The 13,569-nt window shown below is 37.0% G+C and overlaps 1 protein-coding gene across 6 annotated transcripts in view; it reads right to left on the bottom strand.

Annotated features, from left to right (window-relative positions):
* The window catches only part of TLE1 (TLE family member 1, transcriptional corepressor), a 73,818-nt gene that overhangs the window by 18,018 nt on the left and 42,231 nt on the right, over positions 1-13,569 (bottom strand). For 5 of the 6 annotated variants that reach the window (XM_030003243.1, XM_030003244.1, XM_030003245.1 and 2 more), the window contains 3 exons: positions 5,189-5,305; positions 2,065-2,118; positions 386-538 (listed from right to left, as the gene is read on the bottom strand). In XM_030003243.1, coding sequence (XP_029859103.1) covers positions 386-538; positions 2,065-2,118; positions 5,189-5,305 — 324 coding nt within the window. The remainder of the gene's footprint in view (positions 1-385; positions 539-2,064; positions 2,119-5,188; positions 5,306-13,569) is intronic. The other variant, XM_030003247.1, reaches the window with a different exon arrangement.

Below are 13,569 nucleotides of genomic sequence, written 5' to 3'. Positions count from 1 at the left end.
CAGGAGAAGTTTTGAAAGAGTAACAGCTTATTTAAAAGATTTTAACAAAAGCCTGGAGAACTTCTCAGTGACTATATACAGACTATGTTAAACCATAAGCTATTGCTCAAGAAAAATAAACAATGCTTAAGCGACTCTTGTACTTTGCAATAAATTTGCAACTCATTTGACAGAAATGTAGGAAATACAAGAAATCAAAATGAAACAGAAAATATTGTTGAGGAAGAAAGCTAAATAATACCATGAAGGTCTGGAAAACAGTAGTCTATTTCCGTTTCAAATGTATAAAGCCATGTACTTCTGCCACAAGTAGTGGCAGGAGAACGGAGAGCTAAGACTTTACAAGTAAGAAGATGATTTATCTGGACAACAGACTGCTACCCACCAGACTCATTTCTTTGGATTTGAGGGAAGCGGAACTTCCTGAAGAGGCCGTAGATGCTGGACTGCTAGAGGCATCTTTCTTCAGGAGGCGGGTTTTATCTATACCGTTTTCACGTGGTGAATGAGTGGGACTTGCCCTTGGGGAAGAAGGATCCTAAAACAGTGGGAAAGGAAGAACAGCACATAACCATGTCATGGGTTGGTACACAAACACCACTAAGGAGTCTATGGGAAAAAAAACTAGAAGAATTTAAGCAGTAAGTTCAAACAACAAGACATTTTGTTACCTCTACAGAAAAAAAGCTGAAATCCCTTCATCAATTTAGAGACATAAGTTCATATAGTAAGCAATCTGGTTTTACTTTACGCTACATGCAATCATAAACTGTTTCCAAGCATAGAGCTTGCAATCTAAGCACAAACTAAGGCAAGCACGCACAACACGTGGTAAGAGCAAGAAAGACCAACAGTAACTGCAGTAGAATTTACACTGTTTTTTCCATGTACGCTCTCCACGCACTGCTAGTGACAACAAACGTTTCAATAATCTCTTTCAGGCCATACAAACCTTGCTCATGTCTACCTTCAGAAGAAGAGATAAAGATGCATGCTGTATATGCCATAAAATCTGTCACTTCTTTCTAAATACCATTTGCAAATGCCTCGCTACTTAAATCTACAGGAAAAACTGAAATCACCTCTCAGATGATTATCTTTCTCTCTTCCAGAGGCACTCTCTGCATTTCCTTTAACCTGGAATAGCCGGCCCAGCAAGCTACAATGCCATCAGAGCTCTGCAGGTTCTCCATGCTCCTTTGGCTCATGAAAATAGCAGCAGGAAGGAAGCAGTCCTCACAAGAGGGCACGAAGTCTACTGATTGATTACTGAGCAGTTTCATTTTAAGTAGGCCTTCTGAAAAGATTACTAAAATCCCTGGTTGGGTACCCATTTTTCTACTTGGCTGACATCATTTGGGCACTTGGAGCTGCTGAAGACACCTCTTCTCTGTCAGCTTCTCTCCCTGTGCTTTTCACACAGCAAAAGAACCATGCTACCATATTCAGGCTTCCTACATCTCTTTGTTGTATGAAATAAAAGATGAAGAAAAGGGAAGGCCCATCCCTTCACCTTGACGGCACTGTCAAATCTCTGCCCTGGAGAAAAAATGTGGCTACAACCTCTGGAAAATTTTGTGAATGGAATGACTTCATTCTGACTCAGCTGACTTCATTCTAAAAACCAAACATTTCTGGAAAATGCTGTCTTTTACATAGGGCATTAAAATACTAGTGATCTTTAAGGTACCAAAAATGTTTTTAATAATACTCCTACTATTAAATACAAGGTTAGGTAATGTCTTCCTTTTTCATTTGAAGACACTAGTCTGAAAACCTCAGCCCTCCACCTGCATCTCACCACAACTCTCTCCAGAGCAGCTGTGAAGCATCAGAACATAACTGCAGAGGCAACAGACCTGGACAAAGCAGCAGAAGGAAAAGCCAAGATGGCAACCAGATAAAGCTCAGAAGAAGGCATAGTAACTGCAGTACTAACAAAAAGGAGAAGTTGTGAATATTTTAACATATCCACACAGAGGATTCTTTTTCTTCTAACATCTAAATGCACTTTTCCTTTAACCTTTGGGCAAATGTCAAGACTACAAAAATGAAAAAAGTTACCTCATTGGATACATCTACAACCAAGTTATCGTCACTCTTGTCCCCATCACTGTCCTATTAAAAATAAATAAATATAGTGTTCATTTCAATTAGTACATTAAGAGCCCAGAGAGAAAGACTACGTATCTACTCAGACATTTTTTGTTTTTCCTAAACAAAAAGCAAACAGCCTTTCATTAACTTATTAGCAATAGGGAAAACAATGAAAACAGGAAAACAACACCTTATTTCTGCTTCAGTAATAAAACCCATATCAGGTAGAACTCTTTGAAAGATGCTGGTCCCACCATCAGTGCAAGAGGGTCCAAACCCCCTCCTCATTACCATCATAAACAGTGTTATCACTACGCCTAAAAGAGAAACTCATTCTGTTCATATGCTAATCTTACATGTTAATCTTATGGAAATTACTGCTTGTGCATACCTAAAAAAAAAGACATCTCAGAAAACTGGAGCTTTTTGGCATTTGTTTGATGTATCAACTTCCTCAAAGTGATAGGACAATTTTTCTCCTTTTCCAGAAAGGTAAGTTTTGAAATGGAAAGTTCTGGGGAAGAAAAAGCTTCAGAAATGCCAAGGCATTTCAAGATTTCTGCTTAACAAAACCAAAATACTTTGACAACCCTAAGTGGAAATGTTTTATTGTGGCTTCTCAAGCTGCATTTTGACTGTTTCACATAAATCTGTGTTCACCTGAGCTGCTCTAGTGCCTCACCATAGCTGTGACTCAAGTGCCTCCTGGTCCCTATCTCCAAAATGGGCAGGGATGCCCCAGTAGACACATTCTATGATACACAGTGGTCTAGTGATTTCTGCACCATGGTAGTTCAACCAGAAGGTGAGTCTTGACTCAAAACCAAAACCAAACAAAAATTAAGTGAATGACTTAGAATTTTCATGTAGGCGAAGTTTGACATTTCCAATAACAGTACTTTTACTTAAAAAGTTTCTAGGCAAACAAATCAGACTTACAAGACTGCTCAAACTGTCTCCCATCACTTGCATTCAAAGTGTCTGGGCTATCACACTTAACAAAGGCAGACAAAGTAAAACACCAGTTCCTTCCTCTACTTCAGGCCATAAATGTTTAAAAAAACCGAAACCCCCAAAACCCCAACAGGTAGTTTCAACCCTTCCCTTCTCCTTTAGCAGCTGAATATTGCTCCAAGAAATACCACAAACATATTAGGGACCCAAGAGTGCCACTGAAGACAGAATGGTGGCTCTATTTGCCACTCAGGAATCTGTCCAACCAAAGGGTGCAAAAGGAAAAGGAATAGGAAAGCTTCAGCCCCCGTTATCTGCCACCTCTTGAAAAGTATGAAGCACCCTGAAGGCAAGAATAGGTTAGAACACATTAGAGCATGTGGGACCACAGTAGGTGGGACACTTGTTCACCAGAAATACCACCCCTGAGGAGGGCAAAAACAGCTGCCAAGCAATGATTAAGTGCATTCCACTGACCCTGTCATCTTGAGAAATAGAAATGTACTGGGACTATCAAAGGCATCTCCTATAGGTACTCTTGATATCAGAAAATTCTCCTCACTGACAAACTAACAGGTTGAAACTATACAGGTCCTAACAGAGAATTTAGTCACAACTCAAAAAGAAAAAAAAAAAAAATGCATTTTGCATCTTATTTCCAAAAGCAACAATTCCTACAACTGGTTTATCTCCCTTCTGACAAAAGCAGTACTTCTTTGTCCCTACAAGGGTCTCACCTAAAATGAGCTCAAAACCAGCAGCTCTGTTTGCAGAATTGGGGAACCTTTAAAAAGAAGGATCTTCTTCCAGATTAGAATAAATCTGTAACTGTCAAAATACCCTTGTTTTTCTCAATTCTTTATTTTGATGCTGCCTTTAATCCATTTCAAGTGAACAGCAAACAGAACCATATATTTAAAATGTGGATTAACACAAACTGCTTCTACAGTGCAATAATATCCTTTCCATTTCTTTCCAGTAGAAACACAAGAAAAACAAGCAAGTTAAGCTTTTTCTTCCTTTTTTTTAAATATCAAATGTAGCTTAAGAATACTTAATATCAAATATTTAAAAAGAAAAATGCCCTTAGAATATCAAACCTTTCTGTAATCAAACCAAGATTATTAGAAAGTGGTGGAAATACAACTTGCAAAACCCTAACAGTACTACAACATCACAATGTGCAGAAAGGGGAAAGTAATCTCATCCACCATCAGTAGCTCCACAGATAGGCAACAGCTGCTCAGAGATATTCTCGGTCCAAGTGGATAGAAATTACCCTACCAAATACTGAGGAAATAAAGTAGCACCTGATTTTTCTCTTGGGTTTCAGTAACCAGGAAGTAATTAGTGACTGGACTCATATAAACCTGACAATTTGCCACATTATTGCTATGTCAAAGAACAATATCTTCTGTTAGATTTAAGTTCTGCTTTTCAGTACTCTTTCACACCAGTCCTAGTCTCTAAAGCCTGTTCAAGTATCATCCTGTGATTTGGCTGAGCATTTAGACTGGAAGTTGAAAGCCTGTGTGAACCTTTTGACGTGAGGTTCACATATACCACAGTTGCACTAAAGTGTCTCTTCAAAACCAAGCAACAAGCAAGCTAGTAAAAAAAACACAGAAAACAAACTGTGAACTTTTTATATCTCAATTTGCTTACTGCTGAAACTGCCATATCAACCAAAAGCAAACTTTAGTAAGTCAGTACAGCCTCATAAGATATGCAATTTGCAGTGGTAATTATTACTCAACATGGTAATAGCTAGTATCAGAAAAATGTACTAATACCCTCCAAATCAACAAAATCCTCCATTTCAATCAAACCTGTAGGTTTTAGAGCAGTCCAGAAAGGATCTGTTGCTCAAACTCTCAGAAATGTCCCAGAATACTTGTGAATTCCGAACAGCTACTCCTGGCACATTATTCCTTGTTGAGGAGTATTACTTGACAATAGCGCAAAACATTGACTCACTACTCTTCCCACACCAATACTGGTCTCCCTGGCACATATATTCATGTACTATATCAGCCATAGGGAACACATTGCCTTGTTCTTCACAGCTCTTTTACTCCTCATACAAACACAGTATGTGCAAATAAATTAATCATTTCTTTGACACAGATTTGCTTACATAGTGGCTGGAATCCTTATCATCCACCTTTCTCTTTTTGATGTCATTGGTATATTCAGGGCCATTCCTGCGTTTATCTGTGCTTCGCAGACTGTCCGCGACCAACAGAGAATTACTCTGTAATGACAAAAACCAAGATCAATCAAAAATTCTTTTCAAGATTCCTTCATATATGCTTAAAAACTCAAATTGGATGTGATCGATGCTTTAGAAATGTGATACCTACATAGTCTTTCATTCCATTTAATTCAACTCTAAGTACTCCAGGCAAACATGTACAGCTTATGCATTTTAAGAAGCTTGGCTTTTCATTGTTAAACTTATCATAAGTTTAGTTCACTTGTCAGTCACCATCTATTTAACTAATTAATTTAACTGAATTTATTGTTTAGGAGTAGCAGGCTTGCTGTTTACTCATGACCAGGTAACAATGATATTTTTTTTAATATACATATCCCACATAATAAGAGAGACTTACTAAATATAATCTGATTGATTGCTCACTTCTAGACAACCATAAATACAATGAGGCTTTTGTGTGTCTATACCTGCAGGCATGGATAGATATATAGCAACTTTAACTCTTAGCAAATATTTACCACATAAGGTTATGCAGTAATCATTTGTTACTGCAGTAAACTCCAACTGGATGCCTTCAACAAATGTATTGCAAACAATGATCAAATATTTTTACTTCCAGCATAACGTTTGCTACTAGTGTGAAATTAAGGCTAAAGTGTTGTTTAATCAGACTGGATCTGAAAAACTGAGGCCAAGACACACAAAAAAAAGACAAAGGCAAAGACTAATCTTTTCCTCAAACTACACGGACTGCTTTCATTCATGCTAAGTTATGCTAAGTACAAACTGTTGACCCAAAGAGAAAGGCATTTTAGACATTTTTCAGTCACATGACAATTTGACATGCCTGCGATTCCCATCTCCATCTCCGTTCCAGCCAAAGCATTAAAACGTGTTACAATGAGTTCTTTTAAGTGCAGGATTAGCATATGCAAGAGGGCAATTTGTTCAGTGATGTGTTAATGCTGTGAACAATACTGAATGAGTTGAGAAAAAAATCTCCTTTCACAAAGATCTGGTAAGCCTAGTTCCTAAAAGCCAAGTACATGCTTACATAAATATATGCTCACATAAATGTAGAAGGAAATACATCTTTACACGCATACATGTATCTCTCTCAAGAGAAAAGCCTAATACTGACATATATACTGTGATATAAGTGTAAACCCCCAAAGGAAATACTTAGATCTACCAAAGAGCCAGAGATATTTACTCTTAATGTGTCATAAACATATACTAGCAGCCAGTGAACTGTGCAGTGAATGGCTTCCCCTTTAAAACCTGAGGACACCATAGTAGTTTTGCTTGGACATTAATGTTTGGTCCCAAGGAGAAGGAAAACAAAACAGGGTACATAAGGCAATCTGAATCCTCTTTTTCCTACTTCAGAAGCTGCACTTTAAAGCCAATTCTAAGCTCTTTTATTCATGACTATTCAAGCTAAACAAATGCCAAGGGGCTTACATAAAGCATATAGGAGGGTCTGATGAAATTCAGTATAAAGAAGCTCAAAATAATGTCTTTACTGCAATGTTTTGCAGCTAAAAGGTGGGCTTGTTGGATCACTGAACTAATTGCCTTGACAAATACAGTCTGAATTTAACCCCTCGTCTCCTCCCAGATGCACACAAACTCAGGGATTCACTAGTTTGAAAAACATTAAAACTGATATGCGGTATTTTAATATTGAATCCATCATGCCTGTAGTAGTAGAAACGTCTTAAGCAGCAAGCTGTCAATTCAAACTTGACCACAGATGAGTACTCCAAATGTTTTTTCTTAAGGAGGAAAATCTTTTAGTTAAGAGATACTTCCCTTAACAAACTCATTAAGAAAAAAAAAAAAATCTATTTTACTACTGAAAAGCTCAGACTAGAACAATGAAAGCAAATGTAGTAAAGTGAATAAACTCAGTTTTTCATTTTAAATTGCCAAAATTAAGTGTGAATAACTGAAAGGTGGCAAAGGAGCAGCAGCTGGGAAAAATTTAGCAACCCTGCTATTTGAAGTTACTACACAGAAGTCTAGGGAACAGCTTGCAAATGTTGGCATCAAGTATGTGTAAATACAATGGCTGGTATTTTTTTCTGGTTTAATGTAAAGTCTACCTGGACAATGCTGACAATATTCTGTACAGTTTCTCTTGTAGAATTTCAATACTGTGAAACTTACCTAGGAAATCCTAGGTATACCTAGTTCCCACTGTGTCCTAAATGCCAAACAAAGATTATTAGATTTGATTTTTCCTCAAAAGACTGATGGCTTACTTATCACATAAACATGTAATTATAACAATAACCTACAGTCCTCACAAGCCTATTCTGCAAAAACATCTCCCTTGTGGTCACATTTACGCCGCCTTTCTCCAACTTACCACATTCATCCACACTAGAAGCTGTTGTAGAGCAGCTTATTTCACAATAGCTATACTGGCAGTTGCAAATAAGATTGTGTTGTTACTCTGGCAAAATTTACCAGTAAACTCAATAATTAAAAAGTTGCTGTTTTGTTTCCCTTAGGAGTAGAAGGAAGTTCTAACAATTGTGACTAAAATCAGGTAAAGTATAACTTTCAATGAAAAAATAGCTTGCTAATGTAACCTACTACCACAATTCAAACCACCAATTGTGTAACATTTCATTCAACAATATGAAAATACGTATCTTTTTAAGTATTGCATATGGTAGATGCAGAACACTAAAGTATCCGAGGAAATAAATGAAAATACAAACAAAAGCTGGGAAGATATGATCATATAAGCCTTGGGCTATTGGCATTTCTTACCAACGTAATGTTAAGGCTCAAGCAACAGTGAGGACAGCCTACGAAAAGCTGCCTTTCCTCATTTCAGCTCCAGCAGAGTTTGTATTTGCCATATGTTCACTATCAAGCATAGGGCCAGCTAGGAGACAGCAGCAAGAGCTTCACAATGATAGAGTTCTGCTTATCTTCTCTTTGAAAAAAATAGTCTGTTTAGTTCTTCTACCAGGCCTAACATCGGACTTACTTTCAAGAGTAGGACAATCATTTTTATTTTAGCTATAAGACTTATATAGCTTTTTAAATAATGCTACAGAAATTTTCAGTTGGGACTGATCGTCAATAATAATCAGTTTGTACAAAAAGGGCAAAAAGATACATACATGCATAGTTGATTTCCTAAAGAGGAACTGCATGAAACCAGTTTTCATTTTGTCTTAATTTCAACAGACTGGATGCATAAATTGAGGATAATCCTTGCTTTAATACTAGAAGTTCAGTTTATCAGGGATTACCAATGCAACATCTATAAATCATGAATCTCAGATCAGAACAAATGGTCAAAATCAATTCTATGTAAACATTTTCTTTTTCTTCCAATAATTCAAAATTTATTCACATGAATCCCTTTTCTTCAAATAAGTCCTGAAAGAAGAAAAAAAAGCCTAATGTAGCACCACTTCCCGTCAGAGTTACAAGACTGCATAAGGGCTGTATAACAGGCAACTTGGGATCCTAAAGCAACTTTGCTACCAGCAAAAGTTAAACAGTGAAACACCAGCAGCAAATATGAAACGAAAACCTAGTCATGATGCACAGAGAGAAGGCAGGTTCCCTATTAGGAATGTAATGCACATTATTCAAACACACTTCTTCGACTGCCATTCCATTCCCCAAAGGAACTACTTCCAAACCACAAGGTATGTGTGCCAGAGGTACAGACTGAGAGCCCACAGTATCTCATTTAGCCCCAGTTATAATACAGCACAGACAACTCACCAGAACATACAGAACTGACAATTAACTTTATGCTGATCATTACAGCAATTAAATAACAGTATTTACATCACATCTGTGCTCATGGTTCAACTACACCTGGTCCCAATTAAGAACTTCTCTAGTGCTGGGCTCCTTATCCTTCCCACTCCCCTTTCACCCAAAGACGCACATACTTGCTCTGTGCTTGGCCATTCACAGATTCGCTGTACATCCAAACCAACTGCACCCACCTGCCATTACAGACAGTTATTACAGCTGACAACTTGCACTTGCCCATATCACCAAGTAGGGCCGCTGTGTTTATTTAATCACAACCCTGGACCCATGCCACTGCACCACACACAAATGTCATCTACAGCTATCCATATGTAGATAGGAACAAATGCAATCCCTTGTTGAGTGGGCAAAACAGGATCAAGTCTAACATCTACAGCCAAAACATCCATTGCTCAGCAGTCCCACTGCTCATTGTCAGGACTCAGTGACAGGACACTGGAAAAGGGACTAGTGCTTAACCGTCACCCAGCAAGGCACAAGAAGATTGCACTCGAAGTTATTCAACTCAAGAATCATTAACTTCCATTTGTTGAACATGCTTCTTGCAAACACACATGTCAACAACCCAAAAGTTGACTTATAAAGTCAGTAGGTTTTGTTTTAAATTGCCGGTGATGGAACACTACTGACTTCGCCCTCTTTTTGCCCACCATTTTAAGTTATATTTAAACTAGTATGTTCCTATTAGGAACAAGGGAATCTAGAAGCCTAAATGGATTTGAATCACTCTCCACATTGATTCAATAATCAGGTGACATTAACAGAGAATAAGCCTTCTGTTGATTTCACTATTTTCTAGCTAATGTTTGTCAGAATCAGGGTATCCATAAAAATTTATACCAGACCACCCCAATCCTCTTGCCCTTCGTGAGCAGCCTTATGCTGCTATGCATCAGCTACAAACTAAACTGCAATGCAGCATCCCACAGCTCTTCTGTGTGAGCAACTCCTGCTGAAGCTAATTTGTGGTTTGCATCTATAGACTGTAAGATTTGACTTATTTTTAAGTTGACAAAGCTGATAAAAATAAAAGATACAATTGATTAAACAAATTCAAGTTTTTCAATTACAAGCTATATAATAGAAAATAACACCTTCTTCACAAACGCCAAGAAGCATACATGTCCTACACTGAAGAGCACCCTACACTTTCATATAACTCCTTTTATGATCCTCCCCCCCCCGTGCTTTTAAAGAATTAAAACACAAAACAAAAACAGCTTGTATACAGTATCAACCAAAAAGTAGCATTCAATTGTACATGCTCCCTTCCTCCAAGACTGGGAGGGGAAGAATAGGACAGAGAGCTAAGGACACAGAGTACTTTTCTGCTGTAAGAAAAGAGCATTTGCTTTACAAAACAATAGCAACATTTGTGCTTAACAATGAAGGCAAAAATATTTCTTGGAAAATTTATGAGTACTTAGAAAACAAGCTCATTTTTTTTCATGAGGACAAAAGATAAACACCAACCTTAATGTAAATCCCAAGCACCTAATGACAGCAGATTTCACTGTCTACAAATTATTACTGATACAATACAGTGCTTCAGAACATTTGCATTTCTATGCTGTCCAAACAGGATACTAGAACAGTGGGAAGACAAGTGATAAATGAACACCTAAGATGAGTTTGAAAAGTGTTGCCAGTACGTTCCCTAGAAAAAAAAAAAAATGTGGACAACTAAGTTCTTTCGTATTGAGGTCTCCCAAAACTTTATTAAGCTTCAGTTGCAAAACTTGCTTACTTTGCCTGGCGTCATTACCTGCAGCCAGGCTGTGTCACAATAGCAGGGATGCCTGCATTCCCACAATAACATGACCCAATTTTGGATGCTTAGAGTTACATCAGCTAAAACCCACCTGCCATTATCCATGTAGTCCTATAATTTAATTTTGACCACATAATTTTAGTAATAATAGTATACTTCATACATGAACTGCTAACTTAAATGTTATATATTTCACAAACATGCATTTACACGCAAAGAACTTCTTTTCATTTTAGTTCCTGAAACTTTAAGTAATATAAAAAAGAAAAATGTAGCCCTTGCATTTAAATATAGCAAAAGCAAGTAAAATGGACACTGATCACAATCAAGAATAATGAAATAACTACATCTTTACATTGCTTTATAAACACATGAATCTCACTGCATTACGAAGCATTTCTAAATGTACAATACATAAAAGCTCATGACTGCTTATTTGCCTAAGGAGACTTAGGAAAAACAAACAAACAAACAAACCCCAGATCTCATTTATAAATGAATATGCTCAAATAATATGCCACAATATACTTTACCCCAAAATTATGTCCAAAAACCTCAATTTAAAACCAAATAGGCAAGCACTAAACTGTAGTCTTTCAAACTTGAACATTTGAAGTTGTTAGCTTCTGCTGATGATACTGGAAGGTCACATTAGACATATTTGATGGAAATTGTATTGTCGAACTGCACAGTAATACCAAATATCATGGTTAATTTAGGTAACTAACAGACAGCACGGGGTTTGGTGTCTTGGATGATGAATGCTAGCCTTTGTCAGGATTTCTGGCAGCAACATTACACTTAAAATGTTATTCTGAAAATCAAATTGATAATTTGCAAAGTAAGAGCCTACTGCTCATTTAGAACCACATGTAATAATTAAACAGACCTGCTGGTATCCTTGTGTACTTGTGGCCAATTTTATATTATCCTTAAAAATGTATTTTAAATTAAAAAGAAATCCATCACAAATACAAGAGAATTTGAGAAGTTCAGAGAGCAAATCATTGCCAGCTAATCATTTTAACCACAAATTTTAACTTGACTGTCACTTGAATTATGTTCCTTTCACTGAAGATATAATTTACTGTTAAGCCAAGATTCTAATGCAACACTGTATTTAAACAATTTTAAGTTCAAGTTTAAGTACACCTGTGTTATTATTATTCTCCACTGGGACCAAAAAGAAACTATGGCCACCATAGCATAGTAACCTGAAGTCAATATATCCATACAGCAACATTCTTTTATGAAACTTTTATGGTTGTTTCAAGGTTACTTAGTGGTAAACCCAGCATAAAAAAGCCTACTACAGATAATAACCAAGCGATCATGAATTACACATACGAAGACAGAAGTAACTGCAGTGAAAATGTTATGTACTTTAATTTAATGAAATTGACATATATAGTAAACTAAGCAAACAATATTGCAAATCTCCCACAACACAAAAGCCAGGCTTCATTTTTGACAGTTCTCCTTCCACAGGTGAGAACTATCCTCAGCTACAGGATGAATTCAGAGTCTGAATTTCCCAACACTGTGAAGCATCTGTTTTTAAAGTCAAAAACCCTTTAGCAAAGTACATGGACAGGGCAGGGGAGAACAGGAAGAAGAAAGGACAGGAAACGTAACAACCAAAGCAAAACACAAACCCATCACTCCCACGTGCGCACGTGTGTGCGCACACAGACACGGAATGCAAACCTCCTTCCTTAGCTCTTAAGCGAAGTTGTTGAGAATCCTGCACTTGACTAACACTCAAAGAAGTACGTCCGACTCAAAGAAAGAAGCCCTTAGTAAGTCTGAGGCTTCAGGAAAACCCAGCATAAAATTATTTCCACAGTAACACTGTCATTAATAACATTAAGCAAGCTGAAATGAATGCTTCTTGCTTAGTAATCTAGAAACAAAAAAAATGGCCACAAAAGATACACAGTTTCCAGCAAATAAATTGTCAAGCCCTAGTATAAAAAAAAAAGCAGGAATAAAAATCAGAAGTTTAGTACTGTAAACATAAGTCAAATAACTTTTCCTAGTTCTTGTCTTTTCTAATCGAGAAAAAGAAACAAAATAGAGCCAAATTCACCTATGACAACAACAAGCAGAATTAGCTTTGTTACTTGAAATGACATGAAAGTTGCACATGCCCATCTCCAACAGATTAATACAGCAATATCACTCAAAACACAACAGTATAAAAAGCTGTAACAAAGTAGTTCTTCAGCTGGTTTTCAGATAAGATTGTCTTAGACCAATTCTATTACAGCTTATGTCTAAAGGGAAAAAAAGTATTGCTATGGAAGTTATACCTGAAGCACAAATTAAGCAGTAAAGACATTAGTACAGCTTAAACTCATTCAGTTAAAGCAACTTTTAGGGCTAAACAATGTCATGACACATGGATTTTAAATTTCTCACCTGTTCGGCAACTCTTAATTCCTGAAAATCCTACAGGAAAAATCTTAACTCTGGCTAGTAATGTTATACTTTAAGTTTCAGTCAACGTTCTGTTTGATTTGCAGCTTCCCCCCCACCCCCAATATGCAAACTAAAGTTCAAGTTTCCCCAAAATTATTCTGCTCAAACAAACCTGATTCATACAGTTCTCCAAATAAATGAGTTGGTGTTCTAAATAAACCAAGAGATGTCTTAACAAAAAACACATATGCCTAGTATCATGGAACTGACTAAAAAGAAGACAAAACAGACA

This window comes from Aquila chrysaetos, chromosome Z (assembly GCF_900496995.4).
Source record: "Aquila chrysaetos chrysaetos chromosome Z, bAquChr1.4, whole genome shotgun sequence".
Taxonomy (NCBI): domain Eukaryota; kingdom Metazoa; phylum Chordata; class Aves; order Accipitriformes; family Accipitridae; genus Aquila; species Aquila chrysaetos.
Note: the sequence above shows the minus strand (reverse complement) of the source record. Positions and strands in the feature narration are given on the sequence as shown.